At 43.9% G+C, this 12,944-nt stretch overlaps 1 protein-coding gene across 15 annotated transcripts in view; it reads right to left on the bottom strand.

The window, feature by feature from the left end:
• Gnb1l (guanine nucleotide binding protein (G protein), beta polypeptide 1-like) overlaps positions 1-12,944 on the bottom strand; it is a 69,295-nt gene that overhangs the window by 33,268 nt on the left and 23,083 nt on the right. The window contains exon 1 of one of the 15 annotated variants that reach the window (XM_011245828.1): positions 6,792-7,271. The exons of the other annotated variants lie outside the window; for them this stretch is intronic. Coding sequence (XP_011244130.1) covers positions 6,792-7,055 — 264 coding nt within the window. The 5' untranslated portion in view covers positions 7,056-7,271. Of the gene's footprint in view, positions 1-6,791; positions 7,272-12,944 lie in introns of those variants that run through there. 15 annotated transcript variants of the gene reach the window in all.

Raw genomic sequence — 12,944 nt, 5'->3', positions numbered from 1 at the left:
CATATTATATATTACAAATATATAACAAAAGGGCAGAAGTATGTTTAGGGTTATTTTTTTTTTTTTTTAAGATTTATTTATTTACCTGGTTGATCCTGCCAGTAGCATATGCTTGTCTCAAAGATTAAGCCATGCATGTCTAAGTACGCACGGCCGGTACAGTGAAACTGCGAATGGCTCATTAAATCAGTTATGGTTCCTTTGGTCGCTCGCTCCTCTCCATGGAGTACTACTCAGCTATTAAAAAGAATGAATTTATGAAATTCCTAGCCAAATGGATGGACCTGGAGAGCATCATCCTGAGTGAGGTAACACAATCACAAAGGAACTCACACAATATGTACTCACTGATAAGTGGATACTAGCCCAAAACCTAGGATACCCACGATATAAGATACAATTTCCTAAACACATGAAACTCAAGAAAAATGAAGACTGAAGTGTGGACACTATGCCCCTCCTTAGAAGTGGGAACAAAACACCCATGGAAGGAGTTACAGAAACAAAGTATGGAGCTGAGATGAAAGGATGGACCATGTAGAGACTGCCATATCCAGGGATCCACCCCATAATCAGCTTCCAAATGCTGACACCATTGCATACACTAGCAAGATTTTACTGAAAGGACCCAGATGTAGCTGTCTCTTGTGAGACTATGCCGGGGCCTAGCAAACACAGAAGTGGATGCTCACAGTCAGCTAATGGATGGATCACAGGGCTCCCAATGGAGGAGCTAGAGAAAGTACCCAAGGAGCTAAAGGGATCTTCAACCCTATAGGTGGAACAACATTATGAACTAACCAGTACCCCTGAGCTCTTGACTCTAGCTGCATATGTATCAAAAGATGGCCTAGTCGGCCATCACTGGAAAGAGAGGCCCATTGGACACGCAGACTTTGTGTGCCCCGGTACAGGGGAACGCCAGGGCCAAAGGGGGGGAGTGGGTGGGTAGGGGAGTGGGGGTGGGTGGGTAAGGGGGTCTTTTGGTATAGCATTGGAAATGTAAATGAGCTAAATACCTAATAAAAAATGGAAAAAAAAAAAAGATTTATTTATTTATTATATGTAAGTACACTGTAGCTGTCTTCAGACACTCCAGAAGAGGGCGCCAGATCTTGTTAGGGATGGTTGTGAGCCACCATGTGGTTGCTGGGAATTGAACTCAGGACCTTCAGAAGAACAGTCGGGTGCTCTTATCTGTTGAGCCATCTCACCAGCCCCCTGTTTAGGGTTATTTTAAAAATTGTTGGAAATTCTCTCCCAATCCCAAGCTAAATTTTATTAAACAAATTAAACAAGACTCAAATCAGCAACTCAAACAATAATTTTTAAAACTATGCAAATACAATCCAAATATAATACACTAATTTGATACTTACCTGATCAGAAATAACGATAGAAAAAAATTAAATTTTTTTCTTTTCTCTAGCTTTCTGTAGGACAGTTGAGAAGAATGACAAGTCCCCGGATGGATGTAAAGGTTTCTCCTTGCCCTGTCAGTGAGCATGAATGCCTTACTATTTTATATGTATGAATGTTTTTCCTGCATATATATGTCTGTGTACCACACATGTGCCTGGTGTTCACTGAGGTCAGAAGAAGGTGTCAGATTCCCTCCAACTGGAGTTACATATGGTTGTGAGCTGCCATGTGAGTGCTGGAAACCAAACCAAAGTCCTCTGGAAGAGCGCCAATGCTCTTAAGGTCTGCATCATCCCTCCTCGTTAATAATCTTTAAAAACTTTTAAACCTTTAAAACATTAGCCAGGTGTGACGGCATACACCTTTAATTCCAGCGCTCAGGAGACAGAGGAGGACTGAGTGCATGAGTTCAAGGCTAGACTCATCTACAGAGTGAACTCTGGGACAACCAGGCCTGTGTAGAGAGACCCTGTCTCAAACAAACAAAGCAACGGTGGGGCTGGAGCTGGGTTCAACAATTTAGAGCACTGGATGCTTTTCCAGAGGCTCCAGGGTTCAGTTCCCAGCACCTATACTAGAGCAGCTCTAACTCTAATTCAAGGGGATCTGATGACCTCTTCTGGCTTCTGTGGGCACTGCATGCATGGTACACATATACATTCAGGCAAAATACCCATACAGGTAACACTGAAATTTAAAAATCTTAAGGAAAAACACAAAGCATGACACTGGCAGGCTGAGAAGATGGTGCCCTGGGTAGGAGCTCCTACAACAGAAGTATGAAGACCTGAGTTCAGATTTCCAGCACCCACGTAAAAAGCTGAGCAGCCACTGCACACCTAAACCCCAGCGCTGTGGGGAGCAGACACAGTAACTGACTGGCTGACAGCTTAGCTCAAGGGAATGAGATGGAGCAGGCTAGAACGGGATGCCCAGGTCTTCCTCTAGCATTCATTTGCACACTGTGCAGGAACTATGTAGTTGTAAGGCTTTATTTGAAGTAAGAAAAAAAGATTGGCTCAAAAAAAAAAAAAAACCTTAAAAAATAGATGAGTTTAATAAATCTAAAAACATCAGGTAACACTCAGGCACAGTCCACCAGAATTTCTAGGGAACAGTGTGAAAAGGTTGGAAACAGCTACCAGAAGAGTCAAAGATGCTAGAGCAAATGCCACACCCAGGCCAGGAGCAGTATTACCAGGAGGCACCAGAAAGACCCTCTCACCGCCTCACTGGGTGCTCAGTCCTAGCAACTGCCCCAGCAGGAGAGATATGCCCTTTCAAAGGCAGCCTGGCAGCTCAAGTGAGAAACTCGGACCAAGGTTCACTCTATCTGAAACCCAACAAGCCTGAGTACTGCAAGACTGTGGGAAGTAGCTTCGAACCAGATCCATGTAGTGCCCAGACCCCAAGTCTAAAGAGGAAAGAGCTGCACAGGTGCTAAAGTCCTGAAGGAGCATGCAGCGGTGTGACCAGGATCCGAGACTCTGCTGCAATATAACATTTACACTAACACCATTATTTTTTTTTATTATTATTATTTATTTATTATATGTAAGTACACTGCAGCTGTCTTCAGACACTCCAGAAGAGGACATCAGATCTTGTTACAGATGGTTGTGAGCCACCATGTGGTTGCTGGGATTTGAACTCTGGACCTTCGGAAGAGCAGTCGGGTGCTCTTACCCACTGAGCCATCTCACCAGCCCACTAACACCATTATTAACCCAATCATCCAAAGCAGGACAGAGAGGGGAGCACCTGCCTGCCCTCCCATCAGAGAGCAGCTGTCAGTAGCAGGGAGGTCTGGAAGCTGAGGAAGGAATGGAGAGAGAGTGCAGAATCCAGCAATCACAAAGTGAGTTCCATACCCTGTATCTCTACCCTCACACCTATTCCTTGTTTATACAATGTCTGATGTCAAGTTCACAGGCAACATGGCCCTGCTGTGCTTGCCCTATTTGTCTTATTTTTTTCTCAGCTTTCTCGTCCCCTTCTCTTTGTGTCTCTCAAAAACCACAGATGGGACTGGTCTGCAGGGTCTCTATGGCTCGGCTTCCTGACCCGGGGCAGCTCTGTGTTACCTAACAATCAGTACGTTTACCTCTTTATTCTCAGTCCCCAGAACACTTACACCTTTCCTACAGCTCTTCCTAGTTACAATTCCCATCTACATTCCTCAACCAAGCAGTTACCCTGAGACTTACTACCTACCTTCCGTCCTTCCTCTCTTCCTCCCTCCCTCTCTCCTTCCTACCTTTCTTCCTTCTTATGACAGGGCCAGGGTCTCTCTACAGACCCCTGGCTGTCCTGGAACTGCCTCTGCCTCTAAAGTGCAGACATATTAGTATACACACAGGTTCCATGCACACACATGTGGTAAGTAACATTAGTACATACATATAGGTTCCACTCATACACACAAGTACTTTGAGGGTCTCTTTACTCCCCAAAGTAGTTCAAGAATTGAGGGTCATCTTTTTGTTTGTCTGTTTGTTTGAGACAGGGTTTCTCTGTGTAGCTCTGGATGTCTTGGGACTCATTCTGTAGACCAGGCTAGCCTTGAGCTCAGACATTCCGCTGCCCCTGCTTCCCTGGTGCTGGGTTTAACTGTTTTCATAGAGGGTCTACCCACAGAGAGAGGCTGTTGTTGCATACAGTATTTCCCTCTAAGGGGAGGACTGTGATAGTGTCTAGTGCTCAAAACACCAGTGTTAACAAATGGCACCTTAACCCTACTAAGCTAGTCCTACTGAATACTGCAAACACTTTACTGAGAGAAGAAACCTGACTTAAATTTTAAAAAATATTAATAAGTCCAGATTTGCAAATCCAAAAGCAGAAAGCAAAAGAAAAATGAAAAACCAAGAGAGCATTGACCTATTCAAATATTACCAACCCCACAGTAATGGTTACCAATGATAAGGATATTCTTTTTCTCTTACAAAAACAAAAAACCTTAAGCAAAATACAAAAGTAACTACACACAAACAAAACAACAAAAACCACATAAAGTCTGCATTGCGTTGTCCAAGCATTCCAGTGAGTGAGCCCTCCCTGCCGTGTGGGTTTCAGTTCACTGAACGCTGTGTGGACCAGATTAAAGCCTTTTTCATAGTTTCCCAGGACTCAGTTGGTAAAGGTTCAGCCTACAGTCCCATGACAACTTGGCCTGAGTTTCATGAGAGTGTGAGTCATAGAAAAACTGAAGAGAAACCAAACTAAAATGTGGGGTCTGTATCCGATCGCAAAGATGCTTCCTGGTCCATGTCTAGTGCTGCTCTAGTAACAAAGATAGGAAATGAAATCAGCCTAGACATTCACCAACTGATGGATGGTTAATAAATATGTGGAAATTTATTGGTAAAGAAAAATGAGAAAATTTCAGGAAAATGGAGTTAGAAAATGTTATATTAAGTGAGGTAACTACCTCAGAAAGACAAACAGCACACGTATCTCCCTTTTAGAGACCCTAGCGTCTAATTTTTATGTATGTGGATTTCTATGGGAGTGAATAAATGTAGAGATCAGGACACTAGACAGAAGTCCCGAGAGGGAAAGGCTTTAAGGGAGAAGGGGAGTAAAACTCACGTGGCTATGGAAGTGGAAGGGATACATTTGGGGGAAGTAAGGTTTAAGAGGGAACAGGGGCAGGAAGATGAGGAGGAGAGGGAGTAGAAGGGGAGGGTCATCTATACTAAGGATATATGAAAAAGCCATAAGGAGACTCGATAGCTAACAAAGCAAAATTTTAAATATAGAGATGGCTCAGGATGGGTCTGGTGTCAAAAGACTTTAATCCCAACACTCGAGGGGCAGGGGCAGGGGCAGGGGCAGGGGCAGGGGCAGGGGCAGGGGCAGGGGCAGGGGCAGGGGCAGGGGCAGGGGCAGGGGCAGGGGCAGGGGCAGAGGCAGAGGGATCTCTGTGTAGACCAAGGCCAGCCTGGGCCCTTGCTGCCCAAGTAACATCGAAGTTCAGTTCCCGAGATCCACTTGGTGGAGAACCAGGAACCAGAGAGCATGAGCATGCTATAACTTCCACACAAAACAAATAAGTAAGTGGAGATGAAAAAAGTACTCTGCCCAGGTAGATAAAGGTGCTCCCAAAAGCCGTAAGTTATTAAATGCCAGGGGTGAGCTATCTCCATACAAGTTGTTGGCCAGGGAAGCCCTCTGGGTCCTCAAAACAATACAGGCAGCTGTCATTGTGATTGCTTACCTACCAGAACTATATGGTGTCTAAGCCACTGTTTTACTACTGTGAAGAGGCACCATGACCAAGGCAACTTTTATAAAAGAAATCATTTAATTAGGAGCTTGCTTACAGTTTCATAGGTTTAATCCATTATCATCATGGCAAGGAGTATGGTGGCACACAGGCAGACATGGTGCAGGAGAAGTAGCAAGAAATTACATATCCTGATCCATAGACAAAGACTGAGACTGGGGTTAGCCTGGGCTTTAGAAACCTCCACCCCACCCCCACCCCCACCCCCAGTAACACACTTCCTCCAACAAAGCCTCCTAATCCTTCTAATCCTCTCAAAGAGTTCCACTCCCTAGTGACTAGGCATTCAATTACATGAGCCTCTAATGGCCATTCTTTTTGTATGTTTGTTGTTTTGTTTTGCAAGACAGGAATTCTATGTGTAGCTCTGGTTGTCCTAGAACTCTCGATGTAGACCAGGCTGGACTTGAACTCACAGAGATCCACTTGTCTCTGCCTCCTGAGTCCTGTGATTAAAGGCATGTGCCACCATGTCTAGTTTTGGCAGTCATTCTGATTCAAACTATGACAGATGGTAAGACCCTGTAGTGGTTGAATAAGAATGGTTCCCATAGACTCATGTTTCAATGCTTGGTCCATAGGGAGTAGCACTATTAGGAGGTGTGACCTTGTTGGAGTAGGTGTGGCCTTGTTGGAGAAAGTGTGCCACTCTGGAGGATATGCTCAAGCTATTCCCAGTGTGGAACGCACTCTCCTGCTTCCAGCAGATCAAGATGTAGAGCTCTCAGCTCCTTCTCCAGCACCATGTCTGCCTACAAGCTGTCATGGCAATAATGGACTAACCTCTGAATCTTTAAGCCAGCTCCAATTAAATGTTTTCCTTTTAAGAGTTGCCACTGTCATGGTATGAAGTGGAAAGTTAAGGGTTCTTTGGAAAATCATTTGTGTTGGATGGTGTTTTACTGGGGAAAACACATGAAGGAACTTTTGTGGACACAGGTAAAAGGCTAAGGCAGACTCGTGAAGGAAGATTTCGCAGAAACAGACACAGGAGAAAGGATGTTCTGCTAAAGCAAGCACGTGAAAGGACATACAATGAAGGATGCTTTGCTAACAACACACATGTAATGGTCTGCCTTACATTGCGTAGTTGAACTGCATTTGTCAGGACTCCATAGAGAAAGGCACCAAGCAACTTCTGGTGACGGGCTACAGTTTCTTTCCACTTCTGAGGACTTGGGCTGTTTGGCAGTGATGTCAGCTGAGACAGATGCACGTGCTGAGGCAAAGCATGTGGAGGACACGTGATGTTTGGAGAGAATATAAAAAAGACTCGATGGACAGTGACGGAGGCTGAGCTTGGCTTGCTTTCAGAGTTAGCTGTGAACCCTTGTAGGTCTCTCATCTTCGATGACCTTCGCTTTGCTCAGAGAGGCATAGCTGAGAATTTCTCCTGGCGTCCCTCCTGGTCCCTCCTGCTGACTGAGCCGAGGCTGAGGCCTGGCTGTTTCTGCTAGGTTGGGCCACTGCTGCTGATTCATGTTTGCTATCCTGATACTACTGAAGTGGATTGCTGGTATATTCATGAAGTGTTTGCAAATGGATTGAGCTGCTGCTGCTAACCTGTGAACTGCACAGACGGCAGTTGCTCCAAAGAACCTTTCTAAACAGGTCCACTTGCCTGTAACCTTTCTTTTCCACTACTTCTGGTGGGTGGTGGGCTACAAGGGAGGTCAAAAGTATTTAAGAAGCAAGTAGGATTTGAAAAAATTGAAGTTACAATGGTATCTCTTCACATTAATGGAAACCCTTAGACAGACCCTACTACAGAAAAAACCACATGCCCTAGTTCCAGGACATAAATCAAACTGGAACTGAGATGGAGGGCTCCTCCCAACAGTAGCCCTCACAGTGCTGAAAAGCGTTACTAAGCTGCCAGGGAAGAACTGACATCCACAGCCTTATTCATAGTGAATCCTGCTAGATAATATGTGCTCTATCCAGCACACTGTGTAAACAACTGCTCTCTACAGAACTGAGGTATGCTCCACAGGAGGAAACTCATGTCCCGTACTGTCTGTCTATCGGATTAAAAGCCCATGGTCGGGGAAACCCTAGGCTTACTGTTTTGCTAACTGGACATGATATGCCTATCACATTGCCTTTGGAATATGTATAGAGTAGTGCTGCTGTGAGCTTTAGTTCGAGAAGTTCCTTTTGCAGGGGTCAGCAGTAACTGTAGAGGCTCATTATAAATGGTCAAAGCAATGAGACTTTAATGTTCAGACCTAAACAGGGTGTCTCAGGCCCTCAAGGTGCAAAGAACTCACCAAAGAGGGCAGGACAGGACAAGAGCCAAAGGATGAGGTAAAATGCCATTGTGGAGTGCTATCTTCTGGGCATGACACAGCCAGGGCACTCCGGAACTCATAGCAGTTGTGCACAAGACCTGCACAAGACTGGGCCCATCAGCATCTTGTCACAAAGGAGACAAGAAACTCGTGAGGTTCTACCTCTCGTTGAAGCCATTTATAATCACGGAGGGGAGGGAAGAGAGCTTCTGGTCAGTAGAATAGCCACTAGTAAGGTGCCCAGATCCCGTAAATAACCTTTCATCCATGCCATACACACGCAGACACACACAGACATGAAAGTAGGAGAGCTAGGTGGAAAGAAAGAGGAAAGCGACCAGTGGGTAGAGGGGCACAAGAGGGAGGATATCTATTTAAAACACATTATGGACATAATGAAGTCTGTTATTATGTATACTTACTATCCTAATAAAAAGATTAAATATGTGTATGTTAACAGAAACACATAGCCAAAACAAACAAACAAAAAAATTAGAATACCTAGGTAAGCATGGTAGCTCTCTACAAGTTTGAGGTCAGCCTGGTCTACACAGTGAGTTTCAGTACAGCTAGAGCTATGCATAGAGACTTAAAAACCAACAGACAAACAAACAAACAAAAATCAGAATACTCGAGACTATCAAAATTAAAAAAAAAAATAAAGATGGTATTAGACAGATGGCTCTAGTGACAAGTACTTGCTGCTCTTGTAGAGACCCAGGTTTGATTCCCAGCTCCAACATGGCAGCTCACAGCCATCTGATGGCACCACACGGTGCACAGACATACAAAGAAGCAAAACACCCATGCACATTATAAAAATAATAAACAAACAAACAGAAGGTAGGAAAGGAAGAGAGAAACAAAGCCCGAGGGAGAAAAAAGTGAAAAAATACTTAAATGAGGCCAATTATGTATTATTATAATAAACTTTGTCTTATCAACTATTATAATAAACATAAACATTCTTAGCATGTTAATTTTTTCCTTCTTGATACAGGATCTTGTTATGTCTCTCAGGTTGGCCTCTAATTCATAATCCTTCTGCCAAACTTTTCTCCAAAGGCCCAGTTAGGAGCCAGTGACACAGCGCATCTGGTAAAGGTGCTGCCACCAACACAGACCACCTCCATTTGATCCCCTGAACCCACATGATAGGATGAGCTAAGCATCAAAATTGCCCTCTAACATCCATACCACACACACTGTAACATATGTACATAACAAAATAAATGTAATAAAAATATTAAAAATTCTATTGCAAGCACATTGGAAAGCTGAGTCAGCTTCTCCATCCATCTGACAAGGCCCACATGCCCAGCTCCATCCAACAGCTCAAGTGCACGTGGACCATCGCCAAGATGGCCGTCATCCTCACTCCCAGAACAAAGCTTAACAAGTTTCAAGCGGGAGCACACTCACACAACTTGCTTACATACGCCTTGATTTGGAATCAGCACCTGCGTGTATCTATGGGTAGAGTGTGACATTCCAACCCATGCGCGCACACTGCCATTATCAAATTAGGGTAATCAGCACAGATGTCAGCTCAGTTATCAGTTCTTCATACTGGACAACATTCAAAGTCCTTTCTACTAGCTATTTTGAGATACACTATTGTCAACCAGCTACCCTGCTGTGCTATACTCAGCTGCAAAGTTATTCACTGAATACCACCTCTATACTCACCCTTCCTGAGCTATTAATGTCTAATCAGTTCCCAGCATTCATACAGAGGCCCACAAACATCTGTAACTCCAGTTTCAGGGCATCCAATGCCCTAGATGTATACACCTTCTAGGGTACTGCACAAATGTGGTGCATAGGCAAGCACACAGGCAAAACACCCATACACATGAAATAATAATTTTAATAATAATTTTTTAAAAAATATTTATTTATTTTTATATGTAAGTACACTGTAGCTGTCTTCAGACACACCACAAGAGGGCATCAGATTTCATTACAGATGGTTATGAGCCACCATGTGGTTGCTGGGATTTGAATTCACAACCTTTGGAAGAGCAGTTGGTGCTCTTAACCACTGAGCCATCTCACCAGCCCTTTTTTTTTAAAAAATATTTATTTATTTATTATATGTAAGTACACTGTAGCTGTCTTCAGACAAATAATTTTTTAAAAACCAACAAAAAGCCAGGTGGTGGTGGCGCACGCCTTTAATCCCAGTACTTGGGAAGCAGAGGCAGGCGGATTTCTGAGTTTGAGGCCAGCCTGGTCTACAAAGTGAGTTCCAGGACAGCCAGGGCTACACAGAGAAACCCTGTCTCGAAAAAAACCAAAAACCAACCAAACAAAAACAAAACTCAAAAAAATTTATCGTGTTCACGTGCCTTAAGGGGCTTGATCTTCAGGGCACTGCTACTGGATAGCACAGGACTCTTTAGGAGGTGACACTTAGTGGGAGACCCTTAGATCATTGTGGTGCACGCCCTTAAGCAGGACAGTCAGACCCCAGCCTCTTCATTTCTGTTCTGTTTCTTGTCCATGAGGTAGCCAGTGTGCTTTGCTGGGTATCCTTCATCACTGCCATCCTGAAGCCCAAAGCAATGGTGCCTGACTAGACTTGTGAGCTAATACAGCTTTTCTTTTTTATTTAATTAGGTATTTTCTTCATTTACATTTCCAGTGCTATTCCAAAAGTCCCCCATACCCTCCCCCCCCCCACTCCCCTACCCACCCACTCCCACTTCTTGGCCCTGTCGATCCCCTGTACTTAGGCATATAAAGTTTGCAAGACCAAGGGGCCTCTCTTCCCAATGATGGCCGAGTAGGCCATCTTCTGATACATATGCAGCTAGAGACACGAGCTCCAGGGGGTACTGGTTAGTTCATATTGTTGTTCCACCTATAGGGTGGCAGATCCCTTTAGCTCCTTGGGTACTTTCTCTAGCTCCTCCATTGGGGGCCCTGTGATCCATCCAATAGCTGACTGTGAGCATCCACTTCTATGTTTGCTAGGCCCCGGCATAGTTTCACAAGAGACAGCTATATCAGGGTCCTTTCAGCAAAATCTTGCTAATGTATGCAATGGTGTCAGCGTTTGGAGGCTGATTATGGGATGGATCCCCGGATATGGCAGTCTCTAGATGGTCCATCCTTTAGTCTCAGCTCCAAACTTTGTCTCTGTAACTCCTTCCATGGGTGTTTTGTTCCCAATTCTAAGAAGGGGCAAAGTATCCACACTTTGGTCGTCATTCTTCTTGAGTTTCATGTGTTTCACAAATTGTATCTTATATCTTGGGTATTCTAAGTTTCTGGGCTAATATCCACTTATCAGTGAGTACATATCGTGTGAGTTCTTTTGTGATTGGGTTACCTCACTCAGGATGATGCCCTCCAGGTCCATCCATTTGCCTAGGAATTTCATAAATTCATTCTTTTTAATAGCTGAGTAGTACTCCATTATGTAAATGTACCACATTTTCTGTATCCATTCCTCTGTTGAGGGGCATCTGGGTTCTTTCTAGCTTCTGGCTATTATAAATAAGGCTACTATGAACATAGTGGAGCATGTGTCCTAGATAGGGGACTAATATCCAATATATATAAAGAACTCAAGAAGGTGGACTCCAGAAAATCAAATAACTCCATTAAAAAATGGGGCTCAAAGCTAAACAAAGAATTCTCACCTGAGGAATACCGAATGGCTGAGAAGCACCTGAAAAAATGTTCAGCATCCTTAATCATCAGGGAAATGCAAATCAAAACAACCCTGAGATTCCACCTCACACCAGTCAGAATGGCTCAGATCAAAATTTCAGGTGACAGCAGATGCTGGCAAGGATGTGGAGAAAGAGGATCACTCCTCCATTGTTGGTGGGATTGCAAGCTTGTACAACCACTCTGGAAATCAGTCTGGCGGTCCCTCAGAAAATTGGACATAGTACTACCGGAGGATCCAGCAATATCTCTCCTGGGCATATATCCAGAAGATGTTCCAACCAGTAAGAAGGACACATCTTTTCTTTTATATATTAATTTCCTTGGGTATTTACTATGTTAAAGCAAAACTGACTAATACGTGATAGGAGACACAGTACTTCTTTTTAGTCTCTGTATAGGGATGTCCAATTCTCCCAACCCATCTCCTGAAGAGACTGTCAGCTTCAACTTCCACTAAGACTCAGCTGATGCTGGGCAGTGGTGACACATGCCTTTAATCCCAGCACTCACTCGGGAGGCAGAGGCAAGCAGATTTCTGAGTTTGAGGCCAGCCTGGTCTACAGAGTGAGTTCCAGGACAGCCAGGGCTATACAGAGAGAAACCCTGTCTCGAAAAAAAACAAAGGGCTGGTGAGATGGCTCAGTGGGTAAGAGCACCCGACTGCTCTTCCGAAGGTCCAGAGTTCAAATCCCAGCAACCACATGGTGGCTCACAACCATCTGTAACAAGATCTGACGCCCTCTTCTGGAGTGTCTGAGGACAGCTACAGTGTACTTACATATAATAAATAAATAAATCTTAAAAAAAAAAAAAAAAAAAAAAAAGAAAAAAAACAAAATAAAATAAAATAAAATGTCTCTTTTTTTCTCATTGAATCTTTCTGGGCTTTTTTCTTAGTACTAATCACACTTCCCTGTAAAACCATGCTCTGTTTCAGTGATGTTTTGCATTGTGTTTTTCTCAGTTCATTTATCTCTACCAGACCTTTATTCTTCCCTCCCACTAATGTGGGACTCATTAGTTCTCTCTGTATTGTTGTGAAACAGGGCCTTATTATGAATCGCTGGCTGGCTGGAACTTCCTATGTAGATCAGGCTGACCTCGAATGTAGAGATCCACCTGCTTCTGTTTCCAAGCGGGCTGATTAGTTCTTTTAAGGATAAATAGATTGATTGATTGATTGATGTATGTGTACACATGTATGCACATGTGTGCCACAGTTCACATGTCAGGGGCAGGGGACAGCATTTGCCTGCATC

The sequence above is a fragment of the Mus musculus genome, chromosome 16, assembly GCF_000001635.26.
Source record: "Mus musculus strain C57BL/6J chromosome 16, GRCm38.p6 C57BL/6J".
In the NCBI taxonomy this organism is placed as follows: Eukaryota; Metazoa; Chordata; class Mammalia; order Rodentia; family Muridae; genus Mus; species Mus musculus.
The sequence above is the reverse complement of the archived record's forward strand: the minus strand, read 5'-3'. Positions and strand labels throughout refer to the sequence as shown.